At 35.3% G+C, this 17,292-nt stretch overlaps 2 protein-coding genes across 3 annotated transcripts; both read left to right on the forward strand.

The window, feature by feature from the left end:
• The first annotated feature begins 549 nt into the window (after positions 1 to 549).
• On the forward strand, positions 550 to 6,534 carry LOC118029436 (KH domain-containing protein At5g56140). The gene is made up of 7 exons (XM_035033316.2): positions 550 to 924; positions 1,507 to 1,592; positions 3,876 to 4,021; positions 4,866 to 4,985; positions 5,074 to 5,190; positions 5,574 to 5,717; positions 5,886 to 6,534. Exons 1-7 carry the CDS (start codon positions 776 to 778, stop codon positions 6,033 to 6,035), a joined length of 912 nt encoding a protein of 303 aa, XP_034889207.1. The 5' UTR covers positions 550 to 775; the 3' UTR covers positions 6,036 to 6,534.
• A 2,932-nt stretch (positions 6,535 to 9,466) lies between these two features.
• On the forward strand, positions 9,467 to 12,082 carry LOC118029434 (ubiquitin-conjugating enzyme E2-17 kDa). Of its 2 annotated transcripts, none has more exons than XM_035033315.2 (5): positions 9,467 to 9,635; positions 10,109 to 10,188; positions 10,776 to 10,903; positions 11,407 to 11,511; positions 11,751 to 12,082. In XM_035033315.2, exons 2-5 carry the CDS (start codon positions 10,119 to 10,121, stop codon positions 11,892 to 11,894), a joined length of 447 nt encoding a protein of 148 aa, XP_034889206.1. In that variant the 5' UTR covers positions 9,467 to 9,635; positions 10,109 to 10,118; the 3' UTR covers positions 11,895 to 12,082. The 2 variants fall into 2 exon arrangements, with proteins under 2 accessions (XP_034889206.1, XP_034889205.1); XM_035033314.2 differs by having other exon boundaries at positions 9,468 to 9,635; positions 10,103 to 10,188.
• Positions 12,083 to 17,292: the final 5,210 nt, after the last annotated feature.

Genomic DNA, 17,292 nt, shown 5'->3' on the forward strand with positions numbered 1-17,292 from the left:
TAGGCATACCATACATTAATCCCAAATCACATAAAGATATCAATGTAAATTATATTTTTTTTTTCAACTATCTAGTAGGTAATGAAAACCTAAAACTAAAAGATTTGCTTCCTCTATGGTTTTAGGTTTGAGCCTTATGGTTGCTAATATGATAATTACTGAAAGCTTACATAGTCGTTAACTTCAGGATCCATAAGATTAGTCGAGATACACGCAAACTGATCTGGATACCCATATTAATAAAAAAAATACATTTTTTCCCACCCAAAATATAAACTTTCACCGTGAACAAAAAAAGAAGAAAAAGCTGAAGGGTGTTATCATATAGTTGTCAAAAGAAAAACAACTAATATTGAACAGCACAAAAAATTCAAGGACTTATATAGATAAAGAGTCCTCCTTCAATTCTTCACTTGCGCCATGTGTCCATACATTATGATTGTTCTCGTTTCTTTAAGGGGCGGTAAACAGTAAAAGTTAAAAAATTAAATAAAACGGCAGCTCTTTTTTTTAATCTCACACGCATATATAAATACATATTCCACCGACGCAACTGAGAAGAAACGGAGAGAAAGTGAGCCTGGTAGCGGCTGTAACCACAACCACAAAAAAAAAAAAAAAAAAACATTATTGAAAACAATTATTTTCTTCTATCTGGTTGCCGCCGCTGCCGTGCCGCTCCTCTCTCTCTCTCTCTCTATCAATAATTTTAACTGATTTAAAAAAATCTAACAAAACGGATATCTATAAGGATATTGATTGGAGTACTGATAAAATGACCACCACTGGCGGCCTCGGCGGCGTTGGTGCTGGTGCTAGTCGCTTTATGGCTTACTCTCCGTCTCCATCTGCTCCTCACTCCCCTCATATCTCCGGTCTTCGTTCATCGGCAGCTTCCTCTGCTCTCGTAGTCGAGCAAGAAAAGTATATATATATATATATAGCTGGAATCTATCTCTTTCGTTTCACTTTAACTGTCTGCTTTACAAATCTAGAGAGATCTAGATCCTTGATCTCAGTAGCTGAGATCTAGGCCGATCTAGGTTTTGTTATTACGTGACTGGAATCTGATACTGTTTTTCTGTGTAGTTTGTTTCGCTAATTACTTTACTGCTGGATTTAGTGATTTATGTCACTAAATTGATGCAATAACTCGATATGTGCTTCGGTTTGTTTCTTTGTGAATCAAATCAACTCATTTACTGTTTTTCTCACTGTCTGTTGTTGATTTATGTGTTCATGTGGTGTTAAGCAGGAAATTCTGAAACTTTATAGTTTCGTTTTGTATCTGTTTGAGCTTGGAATCGCTGATTTGTAGCTCAATTCTGATAATTGAAATGATTTCTGATGGTAGATTTATTAAATGATTGATTAGTTATGTTTTTAGTGGCTTTTTTTATATATATATATATATACATATATTTCTAGCATGGTAATGATTTTGTGTATGAACATGTTTGTGCAACGGCATGGTGAATTAATACTTGATGTGTTTTTGTTGAGCAGGTATTTGTCGGAGTTGTTGGCAGAGCGTCACAAGATTAGTCCATTTATGCCTGTGCTTCCTAATATCTATCGGTTGTTGAACCAAGGTGAGGTCCATTGCACATCACCTTTTCATACACTTAGATCAAACCATGTATGATATTCAGAAGTGGATATTTTTCCAATGGATTCCTTTTATGATTACAAGAATATGGAATGATAGCAATTGTGGAAAGCAACGTGTATATGGTGTGTACAGTATATACAATTATAAATGGAAACTAAATCTATTTAATAGGCATTGGATGATCGATATATGCCACAAATTGCAGATATTTATTTACTGACTGCTGCTATTTATTGTGCTGCTATTTATACAAAACTATCATAAAGAAATCAGTATAGGAATGGTCCACAAATTAAAGCCCAATAAAGTCATTCCGGTTAAGTGAAAGAAGGAAATAAGGTCCTATCATTCCACCTTGTTTGGTAAAATAGTGATTAGGTGTAGAATGGTTGTATAACATTGTTGAAGATCATATAATGTCCCTGTCCTGCTATGTAAAACTTTTAGGGATAGATTGCTTGCACGAGTTCTGTTGGTTCTTCGCTTTCCTGTTTTCTTGATGAAAGGAGTGATTTTTTTTGCGTTGACAAATGTCCAAGGTGAGTGGAAACTTCAGTCATGTCCTGTGGCAAGCTCATTTATGATCCCGGAATCCATTTTTTATATCATGCTTAGTTTGGTGGATTAGGCATAAATTAGCATTAAGCTCATCAATTGACAGCTCATTATGGATATCTCTGAAATTAAAGAATGATATTGGCTTTGGGGAAAGCACCAATTCGCTTTGCGAAGGCTCTTAGGGTTCAAAAAGATATTCTCACCAACTGGATGCTATATAAGCATTTAGCAGGGCCTGTTAGAGGAGCACCAGGATTGCTCATGGCAGATTGACTTGAAAGTGTAGATAGTAACTTGCAAAGAAGAGGATTTATTCTAGATTACTAGTTATATATGCTTTTGTCAGTTGATTGTGTTGAATTGGCTAATTGGCTTGCATTCTTGTGAAACCATGGGATATTGTGTATTTGTATCTTTATGATATTTCTCATATGGCATTGTTGTTTGACTGGCATCCTAGATGTGTGCTCCTGGTTTTATCCACATTCTAGAACCATTCAATTTCCCCACCTCATATCCTGGTCCTTTTCCTTTGCATTCCCTTTTGAGCTCTGGCTGTGATAGGGTAGATGATGGTTGAAGAGGGTGCCAGAAATGATTTAAAGAGCTCATTGGTGTTTGGCATAGAGTAAAGCATTTTGAATTATTTTTTTTTTTGCTTAGGAGTTGGAAATTAATTTCAATTATAGTCTGTTACAGGATTTTATCTTTAGTGTTGGGTTTCTGTGTTGAACATGATCATCTTTGGTGAGGATTCAGACATCTGAATCAACAACTAAGACAATTTTTTTTTTGATGTTTTGGGGTGGGTGATATTGATGGCAAACTGAAAAACCTCTTAAGATTATAAAGGAAGCCAATAGGATGGCTTGTGTTTTTTCGAAATGGGGCTGTGCACATAGGATCTTTCACTCATCTTGCAGAAAGAGATCTTCCAGTGTACAGAGTGGACTAGGAATAGTTGTGTTATTGGTTGGCCAAGCACCTTATCACTTGGGGGCATATTTGACATCTGAAGAAGCTGATGGTCATTGTGAGCTAACTAAAACTTTGCTTGGTTGTTTTATAGAACTCCGTTTTCAGCTTATATTGGGAACTAAATTTGGCAAATTCTGATGCTGGCGTTATAGCTGAAATGAGCTGGTTGAACTGATTCTAAACAATTTCAGCTGTAGCATGGTTTTATTTCCCCCCTTATCTCTTGCATTATCCTCTTCCTTTTTGCAGCGATATGATAAATTTTTTTCTTCCAATTTCATTCTCTGTCCTTCTTTGCAAATATATGTGACAAATTTCCTATTTTCAGTGGTGCTAAATTCTGGTTTTTATTAGATAGTGTTGTTTCTATGCAGGCTGCAAATTGGTAGATGTACAATGTCCTTGAGATTTTTTTTACTTGTGTGACTTGAATAGTTAATATTTATTAGTTGCTTCATTCTCTGTCAAACTTATTAGAGCAGATAATGTTAACATTCTTTTTTGTTTAATGATGCATATGCTAGGGTATCACTTAACATTGTGGTCCTTAACCTTTCATCTCAGACTATATTCTTCTGAAAGTTTAAGTATATTTAATGGGGCAAGCATTGATTTTTAACTAACTAAGTTAACAATCCGTCTTGTCCGTCCATTTTGTGGTGACTGCTAACCAATAACCAATGCTAACTGGTACATCTTGTTCTTGAAAATTGACATTTTGGAGCAGAAATATTGCGTGTAACTACACTGTTCGGGAATGCGTCAGTTTTAGGTCAAAGTGGGCTTGAACATGCTAGTCCTCTGGCTTCTGGAGGAATATTTTCAAATGGAGCAGCTGATGCAAATGGATGGGCATCACGGTTTCAATCAGAAGTACGGATACTAACCATTAACATGACCTTTTTTTCGTCTAAATTTACTGTTTTTAGAAGCATTTTCTGACTATATTTTCCTTTTACTCCTAACTTATACCTTTTGTTTAAGCTTGTAGTTTGAATTGACAGGTAGTGAGTCTGAAGCTAACATCACCAAGCAGTGAAAAGTAGATCTTAACTTTGCACACCTTTCCAGAGTATCACTCTTAATTAGATGATTCCACATTCACTATGCCCTTTTAAATTGTGAAGACATAATGAAGATGAAATACATGAATAAACTTTCTCATTGGTGAAAAAAATTGAAGACCCAATACCCTTCATTTTCAAAGAATTACTTCTGGCTTGGTTTGCAATTCATTCTATGAAGGATGCATGGCATGCTGAGTATGAAGAAACCGCCTCTAGTTAAGAGGGAGTCTGGTAATTTGGAGTAGAATCCTGACCCTTGAACTTATAAAAGTTGTTTAACCCACAATGGCACTGTAGCAGATATCCTGGTGCCTTAACCAATGAAAAAGATGACAAGGCTGTTGAGCACACTAATACATATGTTTCTAGGTTTAGAGCCTTCTACTTTCATTATATTTGGTGGGCATCCCTTAATGCAGTTCCTGCGTTGACATTTTTTTTGGGTTCACTTAGCTGTCATCTGTGTTGCGTGTTTCTTTCCTCACCTGCTATAGTGTCTTAAATATGTTCTTCCATTGGAGTTGTTAAATGCTTATGGGGCACTCTGAACCTTGGGGATTTAATTCCTGTACTTCCCACCATCCAAAGCCGGAAGCCGCATTTACATAGATAGTGGTTTTTATGACAAAATCTGGGATTATGCTGTGCAGATGTCAGGTATGTTGCAGTCCTCGTCAGCACAAAACTGGCTGGGCTCTCAAGGTAGCTCATCCGGTCTTACTGCTAAGAGAACTATTAGAGTGGATATTCCTGTCGACAAATATCCTAATGTACAAATCATCTGCTCTTTTCCTTGCAAATTATTATTTTTGTTGCATTTTCTTTTCTGCAGCCTCTGACATTCATCTCTTATTGTAGTATAACTTTGTTGGGAGACTTCTTGGTCCTAGGGGGAACTCCCTTAAGCGAGTGGAAGCTAGCACAGATTGCCGTGTCCTGATCAGAGGCCGTGGAAGCATTAAGGATCCAGCCAAGGTATTAAGGATATTTCCTTCTTAAGCATGCCTTCAAACTTTTGAGTTAGAAGAGAACTGGGAAGAGGAAATATTTTATCACGAGATTAATGATCGAATAATCTTTCTTGGAACCTATGGATGATTGTGGTGCAAGATAGTCTCTAGAAAATCTGAATGTGCATGTACTGTTTGAAAAACTCTGCAAATCTGCATTTCAATTTTTGGGAAATAAATTTTACATTAAAAAAAAAGAAAGAATTTGTGTAAAAAATTATCAGTAGTTCTGTCCAACCATTGCCCTCTTCTGCTTTCTAGGGTGTAATTTTTCTCTCATAGATTGTGATATTATGTCCCCTTATCTTGGTTTCATGATGCGAACAATATATTGTTCATTTTTTATAGGAAGAAATGATGAGAGGGAAACCAGGGTATGAGCATCTCAATGAACCTCTCCACATCTTAGTTGAGGGTGAATTGCCAGTTGAGATAGTTGATGCTCGGCTAATGCAGGCACGTGAGATACTCGAAGACTTGTTGAAGCCTGTGGTAATTAGCTTACTCCTTTCCTCGTATCTTGCTTGTAAATGAACTTCTGCTCTCGCTTTTTTTTGTCTACCTTACAAATTAACTTCTTCCTTCTCTCATGACCAGCTTGCAATCATCATTTCTTTTTTTGTCAGGGTTAATTTTTGTTTTTCCTCGTTTCATGCTCAGGATGAATCACAGGATTACTACAAGAAGCAGCAACTGCGAGAGCTAGCAATGATCAATGGTACACTTCGTGAGGAAGGTTCTCCAATGTCAGGTTCTGTCTCCCCCTTCAACAACAGCCTTGGTATGAAGAGGGCTAAGACCAGGGGGTAATGGATTCTTGAACCTAGTGGGCTCTTGGAGCTCGTTTACTAGTTCTGCCAGTGATCAGTGGTTCTGACAGCGAAGGTGTTCCTGTTTCAGCCAATGCTCCCAACTGCCATCGGGGCACTGGCACTGTCTTGTGCCAGTTCTAACTTGTTTCTATATGAGGTGTTGTGTTTATCTTGTGTTTGGGGAAAGGTTTAAGGGACGGTGTCGCATATTAAGGGACAGTTCAGTTGGGGTTTTGCGTTTGTATGTTGCTTTAGGCAGTTTGGAATCAAAGATTGCCAATGTATTAAAATAGGGCCTTACTATATAAGCTTGTGATGACAGTTGATGGGCATTTGTGTGAGGAAGTTGACGAATATTCTGTATACAGTAATGATCAATAAGTCTACCCAAATGCACCTCAGCTGGTTTGGAGTGTTGTCCTAGTAAGTGTAGACTGTACTCGAATTTGTCGAAGGCATTCTTTGTCGTCTCCTACAATAATTGTATTTGCTCTCTAGCTGCCCCCCTCTCCCCGCCTTTTTTCCTAGATCCTTTTCGTGGTATTTCTACTTTGCTGTTATTCTAGTTATATCGGGTGTGCTGGTAAGCAATTAGGGGTTGATGATGGAATTCGACTCGGAATTGGGGTAAGCTGAGATTGACAGAGCCGTTTCATGCTATTTTGGAATCGACGGCCAAGCATGAAACTGGGAACGATTTCCTGGCTGGTCGATCAGGTTTTTTTTTTTTTTATAAATAATTTTTAAATTTATGTTTTAATTATTATTTTTCAGGGCTTTTTAGTCCTTGTTGAATAGCAATTAGTTTTTAATTATATTGGGTGTTTATTTTTTCATAGGTTAGTATGATTTATATGTAATTTTTTTTGTATATTTTATATAGATTATATATTTATCTTTTATAATATTTTTAAATTGTGTAACTTTACATAGTATTTTTATTTTATTTAATCTTTATTACAAATTAAATATTTCATAGATAAATTCATTAAACACAACTAAACAAGTAATTTATAACTTGTATTATAATATTAAATATATTGATTTACATTAAAAAGACAAATACCAAAATTAAAAAAAATTAAAAATGTAGTAATTGTTTTAAAATTTAAATTAAATTGGATCCATCAAATTGACCAGTCATATTGAGTTTATCGACCAGTCATATTGAGTTTATCGATAAGAGAAAAATAGAGAATTAATAGTGTGATTTAATGCGAAAAAAGGGGCAATTAAATGTACGGCCACAATTAGATATATACCTGGAAATTCTGTTCTTGTTTTGGGGGTATAATTTATTTAACATTAATACATGACGTAATTCATAAAGTGTGGACTGGTTAAATCACTTAATTGTCCACAACAATTAGAAAAGCTTGATATAGAGGAGGAAGAACAAAGTTTTGATTCATGGGCTCCTTTCTCCTTGAATCTACTAGGTGCTGGGCATGGTGCGGGAGCAGCTTTCGACACGGAAAGATGACTCCCTTGCAGAGAGGAAGGATAGCAAGCAATGAACCGGGGTACGGTCGATGAAGATCATGCTCTTGGCATTCGATTTGAGGTTACTGTAATGATCTCCTTGTGACCATAGCTACAGCATCACTTGATTGTTCATCTCTAATAATGAGTTGGCTTTTCGATCCTGAACATGCATCTTGTCTTTCCTGGCTGTGGTCTTAATGCTATTTCTTAATACGGTGATAGATAGAACCTGTAATACTGATAGATGCAGAGCAGCCACACATTATTAATGTAGTTTCAAGGAATCATGGTTTCTCTGTCATCGAAACTCTGGGGGAATTCTGTATATTTGACAGTAAATCTAAGATGGTTGTGTTAAATCAGAACCTGTAACTCAAGTCAGAAACCAGGTTTTTCCCGGTTTGAGCGGCTGCTTCGAGGCTGTTTCTGCTGCATAAATCTGAACTTTCCTTCCCCTTTTCCTTGGAGGAAACTCTCTTTCTTCCTCTGCAGTTGCGGCTTGCAAACTGCCTCTGGCTGCCGAGTTGATGCTACTGCAAATCCTCCTTTCGCAAGGACTTGTTCCCCCGACCTTGCTGCTGAGATTTCTTCTTCCGTGACTTTGCTGGAAGTTTCTGCAACCTCTAGATTTAGTTTTTTCCATGCTGTAATTACATTCCAGTTCTTGCATGTCAGGAACTCCTGTTACTGGTCGTTGCCGACATCCTGCACTCTGCCGTGGAGTTACTGTTATTGAACTTTGCCCCACACACAACGAATCATCTGTCGGGGTCATGTTTCAAATTAAAATCAAGAGAAAATAGATTTAATATAACTTGATTGGCTGGTAGGGTAACTCGTAACCCGATTAAAATATTATTTAATTTTTAAAATTGTTTTTTTTTATATAGTTTTATTGTTTTTTTTTTTTAAATCACGAAACAGTATTATTTTTAATAAAATTGTATTAATCCCACCTAGCGCATAATCAGAGTTATGAGAACTGAGAAGGTAGATTGGCCGTATAATTACGGGTCACAAGTTTGGGAAAAGGGAAGTACACATCGTCGTCATCGAATATGATAAACAGTCGAAAGCTTCAATTGGACCACATATTTTTAAAGTATAGTTTTAGTTGTTTTTTAAAATAATTTTTATTTAGAAAAATATATTAATAATATTTTTTTTATTTTTTAAAAATTATTTTTAAAATCAGCACATTAAAATAATTTAAAAATATCAAAAACATATTAATTTAAAGAAAAAAATTTAATTTTTTTTTAAAAACGCTTTTGAAAGTGCAATGCGAAACATGCAAATTTTAAATCTTTTTTTTTTTTTTCGATTTCATTTGTTTTTTTTTTAAAAATTTTCTCATGACTTTTTAAAAATTATTCAAGTTATTTTTGAATTACATTGAAACACTTTCACTTTTAACTTTAGACTCGTGTTAAATAAGAAGTCGGGTCAAAAGAGGTTTTTTATATTAATTTTATTATTTTTTAATTTTATCCTTGTATTTTTTTATTGGCTAATTAGGTTATCTTTACACCAAACAAATCAACTAAATTATGGTAAAACAATTTCAGCATGATTTAATTTTACACTTGGATTAAAAAAGAAATTGGATCAAAAGGTTTTTCTTGTCAATTTTTAAATTTTATTAGTTACCGATGAGTCAAATTACTTTTAAACTAATCAATGTAGCTGGATTACTATGATTCAATTCTTATATAATTCAATTTTTAATTTAAATTATATAAAAAATTAGAAAGTGATTTCAAAGTTAACTTATTATATCAATTTTAATAATAATATTAAATAATTCTCTTCTACTTCTGAGATATTTTTTTTTTTATATATCTTAAAAAAATTTAATCAGATATGTAGGGTATTAAACTAATAATTATCTATAATAACAAAAATAAATAATAAAAGGAAGGCTTACAAATAAGAAAGTGAAAAGTGAAAGACATTCGTGTGAGAGAGAGACCGCCACAACGCAACTACAAGGAATCTCTTCTTTCCTCTTTGTTTTTCCTTATAAATATATTTATCAAACACAAAACAAACACTCTATTCTTTGTCTCTGTTACTGCCGATTCAAACCCCGAACCCTAACACAACTTAGGAGGTCATTAATTTCTTTTTTATTAAATTTGTCTGAATCTTTTTTTATTTTTTATTTAATTATTCCCTTTACGGGGTCAATAAAAATCGTTTCTTTTTTCTTTTTTGTATTTTAAGGGTTTTTCCTGTTAACCGATCTTCTTGTTTCCTGGGGTATGATTATTATTATTATTTTAATGTTTTTTTGTTTGGTTACCGAGAAGATTTAAGGAATTTGAACTCTGAAGGGTTTTAGTTTTCATGGCGGTGAATTTGGCCCCCTGTATGGTTGCTCAGAATTTATTTTTCTTAGATCATTTGGAGGGGGGAACTTTTCAGGATCTTTTTAAAAAATTATGGGTTTGCTATTATTTATATGAAGTTTAAAATTAAACCCATTTTTTTGTTTTGTTAGTATTTTAATTGGATGATTGGATGTGGATGACTTATATTGCGGGCACTAATATGTAGTAAAAATATATGTTTTTAAAGGTTCAGAGAATTTGTGATGGCTTCCAAGAGGATTAACAAGGAGTTGAAAGACCTGCAGAAGGACCCTCCTGCTTCATGCAGTGCTGGTTCGCTTCTTTACTTACCCTTGATTGTTGAATCAGTTTTAATCTTATAAATTTGTTTCTTTGGTTTAATAATTACGATATCAACATGCGTTCTTAGTTAACTCGGGATGGGATTGTATTGAATATAGGTACCCCAGTAAATTTTCGTTGTGTTTGCTTTAACTTGCACGAGCACATTGATCTGATAGTTGTTAGATGTGGTTGAGTAGCAAGGACGAGGGATTGGTTTAAAAGAGTAATCAATGAGAATCTAATTACATTTGCTATGAAATACAGACTGTTTGTTGGATTGAGTGGGGTTCAGCTATCTGTAAGTGTGGTGTCTGTGTGTTGATCACTTGCGGGAGTGAACTAAAAAGTTTTCATCATTGGAATTGTTCTGTGGTGAGTTGATTGGGATTTGATATTTCAATGTGGTGTTGTGGACATGGCTGTGTAGATTGATGATCGCTGATCTTTTTCATTCATGAGCCTTGACTTGTCTGCAAACTAATTTGAAGCTGATGAATTCGGCCAAAATATATTTTGTTTTAACTAGAGTTTATTGATTTGAATCATGGCTTGTGACATACTGTGCATGCGTACAGGTCCTGTTGCTGATGATATGTTCCACTGGCAAGCAACAATTATGGGCCCTGCTGACAGCCCATTTACTGGTGGTGTATTCCTTGTGTCCATTCACTTTCCTCCAGATTACCCATTCAAGCCACCCAAGGTTATCAATTTGCTCATCTTTCTGATACCATTTGCCTTGCATTCCTTCTCATCCTCCCACCCCCTATAAAGCGGTGGACCTATAAATGGTTCAAGGATGGCCTTGTGTTGGTCCTGGCCTCTCTCTCTATTTGCATTGCTTGGTTGATTTGGGGTGCCAGTCTGTAGGACATGTAATGCACATCCTGGAGCTTCGTAGGCTTTCATGGAAGCGCTTTTTATCATCCCCATAGCTTTGGTTGCTTGCCACATAGGTTATGACACACTAATCCTTAAGAGAGTTTTTTCTCTCCAAAAAAGAGAAGGCAGTTGTTAGCTTAGTGATTCAATCTTTCTCGTGGGCTTTTGATGTGTTGGGATTTGAAACTTGACTCTCTCTGCTTTTCTGGTTGTATCTTTTCTTTTTCTTCAATTTGGCGGGCATTTGATGTGTTAGGATTTAAAAGTTCTCTTTCTGGATGTAAATATTTATTTTTTTGGTCTGATTTGATTATGTTCTGATAGGTCTCCTTCCGTACAAAGGTTTTCCACCCTAACATCAACAGCAATGGAAGCATTTGTCTTGACATTCTCAAAGAGCAGTGGAGCCCTGCCCTTACGATATCCAAGGTACTATGATTTTTCTTCCCTCATGTTTTATTTCTCTCTCTTGTGTACATGGGATGTTGTGTTGGTCCATCTCCTCCTTGACCAGAGTTGTGTATGGCATGGCTCTGTTATAAGATGCAGTGGTTATATTGTAATGCAATAGTGACTCTAGATCTGATTATAGTTTTGTATTTGTAGTACAATGACATTAGATTTGTATATTCTTTTTGGTATGAATAAAGAATGCATCTTTCTTGTAGGTTCTTCTGTCTATCTGTTCACTGCTGACTGATCCAAACCCGGATGATCCCCTGGTGCCTGAAATTGCTCACATGTACAAGACAGACAGAGCCAAGTATGAAACTACTGCACGGTCCTGGACCCAGAAATATGCCATGGGCTAGGGTTCTACATTTGCAGGATGAACAAAAAAGACCATGGTCGTACTAGTAAATAATAGAAACGTTGTCCTGGTCTGCCGTTGTTGTCTTGGTTTCTGAAGATCAGTGGGAGTTTATTTATTAATGCATGTTCTATAACAGTTGTATGAAAACAGAAATGCAAAATGTTATCTATGCTCTGCTTCATTCTATGTGTTTGGGATTGAAGAGCATACAGCTATCTTTTATACCCTCATCAAATGCACGGGCATTTGAAGAGGAGTTGTTCATTCATCATTGTGGGGGCCGGTTCTTGGTCCTGTCAAATTTTCAATGGGCCTGCCTGAAATTCCTTGGGCCGAGGCCTGGCCTGGGAACAGGTTTGCATTGGACTCGGGAGTGCAGTCCATCTAGCTGATGATGGTTTTAGATGTTAGTCTAAAATAGGCATTTGTCCTGAGATCAACCCTCATACTATCTCTGTTAAAAGCTTGGGTACACAATTAATTAGCTTCCTGTTTTGACTGTGGGAAAATCTCTCCCAATATGCAGCTTGCCTCGGATTCCCATGGGGTTGGGTAGAAATGGTCATGTGGGCATCTTTTAGATTGTTCTTACCTGTAGTCTAGTTTGCTCACCTGCATGCATGTCGTGTAAGACCAACAAATGGAAGTTTATGGAGTCGTGGTGTCTGGAAGTGGTTCAGCATGTCTTGCATTTCATGCTGCATTCACACTAAACTTGGAATTATAAATTTTAGTTGAAGAAGATAACAGTTACGTACAGGAATCGAAAGAAGGAATTCTGGTTGGTTTGCAGACTGTCTGAATTGTGATTGATTTGGAAACTAGCTCGGGTTTGGTTTGTTTTCAAGTATGGTTAAGAGTTGATTTGGTTAAAATTTGAGTGATTTAATTGATCTGATCAAATCTTGATTAAATCTGAATGAGACTTGATCGGGTTAGCTCAAAGGATTTAATTTTTAATTTTTGCACAAAATATTAGTAATATCTTTACTTGCTGCCCAAATTAGTGAAGGTCAAATGCAACAGATATTGGATCACGACTTGGAAGCCTTAACGATAGGATTGGTAGAAGTGTGTGTATTTGTACTGTTTGACGTCAGTGAAATAACAAAGCATTCAACCATTTATTTTCTTAAGATTTCGAACCGTAGCCCAGAAATTACCTTAGTACAAAAACGTGCATTTACTTTGTCAGAATTGGGGAAAAAAAGCTTGTGTGGTCCAAAATCTAAGTGTTACTATATCATATATCTTGATTATTTAATGTATAGCATAAATGTTACCAAACTATAGAACTCTCACGCACCATATATATAGTAAAGAGAGAGCAATTGATGAGGCAGAAAGAACTCCCACGACATGTCCCTATATGTTGTCTATTATTCTGCCTGCAGTCGCAATAACTCCAAACTGTAATCTTTTGGACCCTTGCGTTTATAATTTAGCACCCTTTCCTTGTTCCCACCCTTCTTGTCTGTATATGGCCATGGCTCCATATTAACACTCCAAAGCTAGTGGGTACGTACAAGTTCACTCAAGTTGGTCCTACCAAGAAAAATTATTTATGCTGTTTAATAACTTAACTAGATGTAAGTCCTCCTGCAATAAGATTCATCTTTTTAGTCCCAAAAAATAACTTAAATAGTTAAGTTTTAGATTTTTTTTTTAATAATTATAAACTTTGAGTTTTTTCAAGACCGCTATAAATTTATATGATCTTATAAAATTAGTCAAGATATACATAAATTAACTCGAAAATCCATGTTAATAATTATAAAAAAAAGAAAGAAATTAACCCTCTTGTAACATGTACAATTCAATATAGATTAGTGATGGAGCATTTCTTCTTTCCTCTTACTTGGGAACAGATTTCGATTAAAAAAATAACTTCTTAATAAGAAAGGGAATCTGTATTACTTATTTTTATGGCGTTGTCCAGTAATATATTATAACTAGAATGCCTTAAATTTTCAATAAAAATACATAGATTTGACTCTCGAGGAGGAGAAGCGACCTCTCGCTTCCCTTCCCTTCCCATTGGCACCAATATTCACTTTTTTTTTTTTTTTTCTTGTGTAAAGATGCAAATGAACTTTTTCTCAAGAGCAATAAAAAAGTTAGGGCACACTACATTCTCTTTAGGTATCTTATCGTAGCAAAAGTTGTCGGTCGATGCTGTACCCTATGCGTACTTTGAGGTGGGCTTCACTTCTCTTTATTCAAGCATGAAATGTTTTTATTTATTTATTTATTCTTGAGAATGTAAGCGCATGATTAAAGCTAAATATTTTATACGATAACTACAATATTAATGCCTAGGCTATAGCGTTGAAAAAAGGAGATGAGGTGAGAAATGTACATTAATTCTGCTGTGAATAATAATATTAAATGCTACGATCGACTACTCTGTCTCTTCCTCCTCGTTTTAATTTATTGCATGCTGTGTAAAGCCCCAAGATACACATGTCAGAGACAGAGTATCACGAGGCTTTGAATCTTGCCCTAGCCATCCATGACTTCTTTAAAAGAATAACAACGCCTCAAAATAATAATAGAAACAAGCAGTAAATGCATGCATGTCTTTGCAGTGACAAGAAGAAGCACAGTTCTTTAACCAATGGGGTATGAAACCCTTATGGTTAATTTATGAACTTCTTGATAAGCCCCAAAACGATCTAAAAGTAAGAGCAATCGAAGGAAGGGAGAGGCGGGACGACGCATGCAACTGTCACTTTCTTTTTCACAGAGCTAGGAATGTGAAATTAAGTTTACAGCAAATGGCGACAATCTTTGAGACAAACATGTCTATTGTCTATGAGCTGCTAGCTAGCTGCTGCCATTTATACACACTGCATGTGTTGCAGTGAGCATCGAGGAAGAGACTAGACAGTATGCATTCATTCAATCTTTTTTTATCGTCTAGTCTACACTCTGTGTGTCTCTTGTTTATTATTCCACATAATATATATATATATATATATATATATTAGTCGTATATAGGGCAACTGCTAGCTAGGTGGGGGCTCAGTATATGGTATAGAGACCCAAGAGGAGGAGGAGAGAATTCATGAGAGGGACTTGTAACTGAAGCATTTTCTTGGGGTTGGGTTAGCGTCATCGGAGAAAAGGGGAGGACATTTTGGAGAGGTCGTTGTCTTCTTGAAACTGACTTCTCTCTCTCTCTCTGCCGACGCTTCTTCCTTGTTCTTTTCTATCTCTTGGCACCGAGAGTGAGAGAGAGAGAGTAGGTATTACTGTAATTTATAAACTGTATTAGGGGTGATATTATGGTAATTTTTATGGTTATAATTTGAAAAAATAAATTTAATTTTTTTTTTATTAATTATAGATTTTTTTCCATCAAGATTTTCCATGAGAGAGTTTTACGTGGTACCAATGCAAAATCATTGTGTATTAATTAATTAATCAAATATTTTTAAATATGTTATTGAAATAAAACATAGAACCCATAATATCAACATAGCATCACAACTCAAATGAAAAAAGTCTAAAATTAACTCTAAAATATATAACTCAACTGGTTAGATCTTTATTTTTCTAGTTTGAGTTCACCCTAAAAGTCACTAGCTTGAGTTTCATAAATCTCGAAGTCACTGAATGTTTATATAGTTGTTAACTTTATTACTCATAAAATTAGTTGTGATACGTGCAAGCTGACCAAGACACCACGTCAATCTAAAAAAAAAAAGTCTAAAACTACCACTCCACCCGCATGAAATTATTTTCATTAGATTTATAAGAAAAAAACAAAGAAAGAAAAAAATTTGAAAGGAGGGAGTTGTTATATTTAATCTTTGATTTTTTTAAAAAATATAACTTAGTCCTCCATGTTTGAAAATCTTTTTTAATTACTGCTTATCGTTGTCTTCTTAAAATATCAATTGGTTTTTCTCTGAACTTTCATTTAAAAAAAAAAAAAAAAAACATTTTTAACAGGACAACGATCATGACAAAGTTATAAGTTGAGGGACTATCTGTAATTGTTCTGAAAGACTACTCATTCGAATTAAACTTGGTGGGGTAGGCAATATCCGATATCCCATGCCCATACCCATACAGTTTCTTCTTCCCTTTTCTCTCTGTTTTTTTCTTCCAATTTCTAATATTCATCGACCTCTGCAACCAGCACCTGCATGTTGGCTTCTTTCTTGTAGATTGGGTGCAATCCACCGAGGCGAGTATACTTCCAAGATATGATCATTGCTTTATTATTATTATCATTATTATCTTGCTGCTGGACTGACTGTATGTCTTGCATTAATTACAGTACTTGTGTTTTAGCAGCTTGTCAAGGCTTTTAATACTCAAATAACGACGACAGTATCAATATCATCATCCATGGATCTTGAGCCTTGTTTTCACCCTTCTCCATTCCCAATATATATACTTGTATAGTCCCGCAGCATGCAGCAACCTTCCTCTGTGCCTTGACCGTACACGGAAAACTCATAATTAGGTAATCAAACTCTATCCACCATTCTCAGGCTAGCTCTCGAACCATTAATATTGTTAGGTTAACTAAACCCATAAACCCAGCAATTTGCTACCAAAAGAGAAAAGGGAAAGATTTATATGAAGTGTCTGCCACCATTAAGTTTGGCTGGTTAGCTTATTTACACAAACGTGTAAGGAAATTGCAGGAGACATATTAAGGTGGGACCATTTAAATTAGATATGAAGTTAGGTCAGGCCTGTCATGATCTTTCTAGAATCTCAATTTGACCCACGTAAAGGGAGTAATCCCCTGTAATCGATACGATACCAAGGTCTCACACAGTTCCATGCTTTGGCTGAGCATTCCTCTTAACCAATCTTTGAATAATTTTCATCGAAACAACAAGAGAAGAACGATAAAATAAAACCTCAAGATCTTGTAAAGTTAGGAGGGAAGTAGAATCACCGATATATTATTATTCATGTGGGTGTTTGAATCAGTTTGTGTGTGTATCTCAATTAATTTTATAAACTCTAAAGTTAATGAACATGTAAATTTTTATTGGTTATCATATTACCAACCACGTGGTTTGAACTTGAGATCATATAAAAAATAAATCTTTTAATCTCAAGTTCTTATTATTGAATTAGTTATTATATGATTAAAGTTAACAAATTTTTTTTTAATTAATATATATATTTAAACTAATTTACATGTATCTAATTAATTCCAGAACTTCAAAAATTAATAATTAAATAATCCTTCATTGACCACCATCGTGTTAGGGAGTTCAATCAATCTTTTTGTGGGAGGTGGTGGTGTCTTGGTTAAACAGCCGACAGCGCCATGCATGATGAATTTCTTTTTCCATGCTTCTCTTTTTGAAGAGAAAAGCCAAGAAATGCTGTCGACGTGTCCACGTGCCAAGATGAATAAAGGG

This window comes from Populus alba, chromosome 11 (assembly GCF_005239225.2).
Source record: "Populus alba chromosome 11, ASM523922v2, whole genome shotgun sequence".
Lineage (NCBI taxonomy): Eukaryota > Viridiplantae > Streptophyta > Magnoliopsida > Malpighiales > Salicaceae > Populus > Populus alba.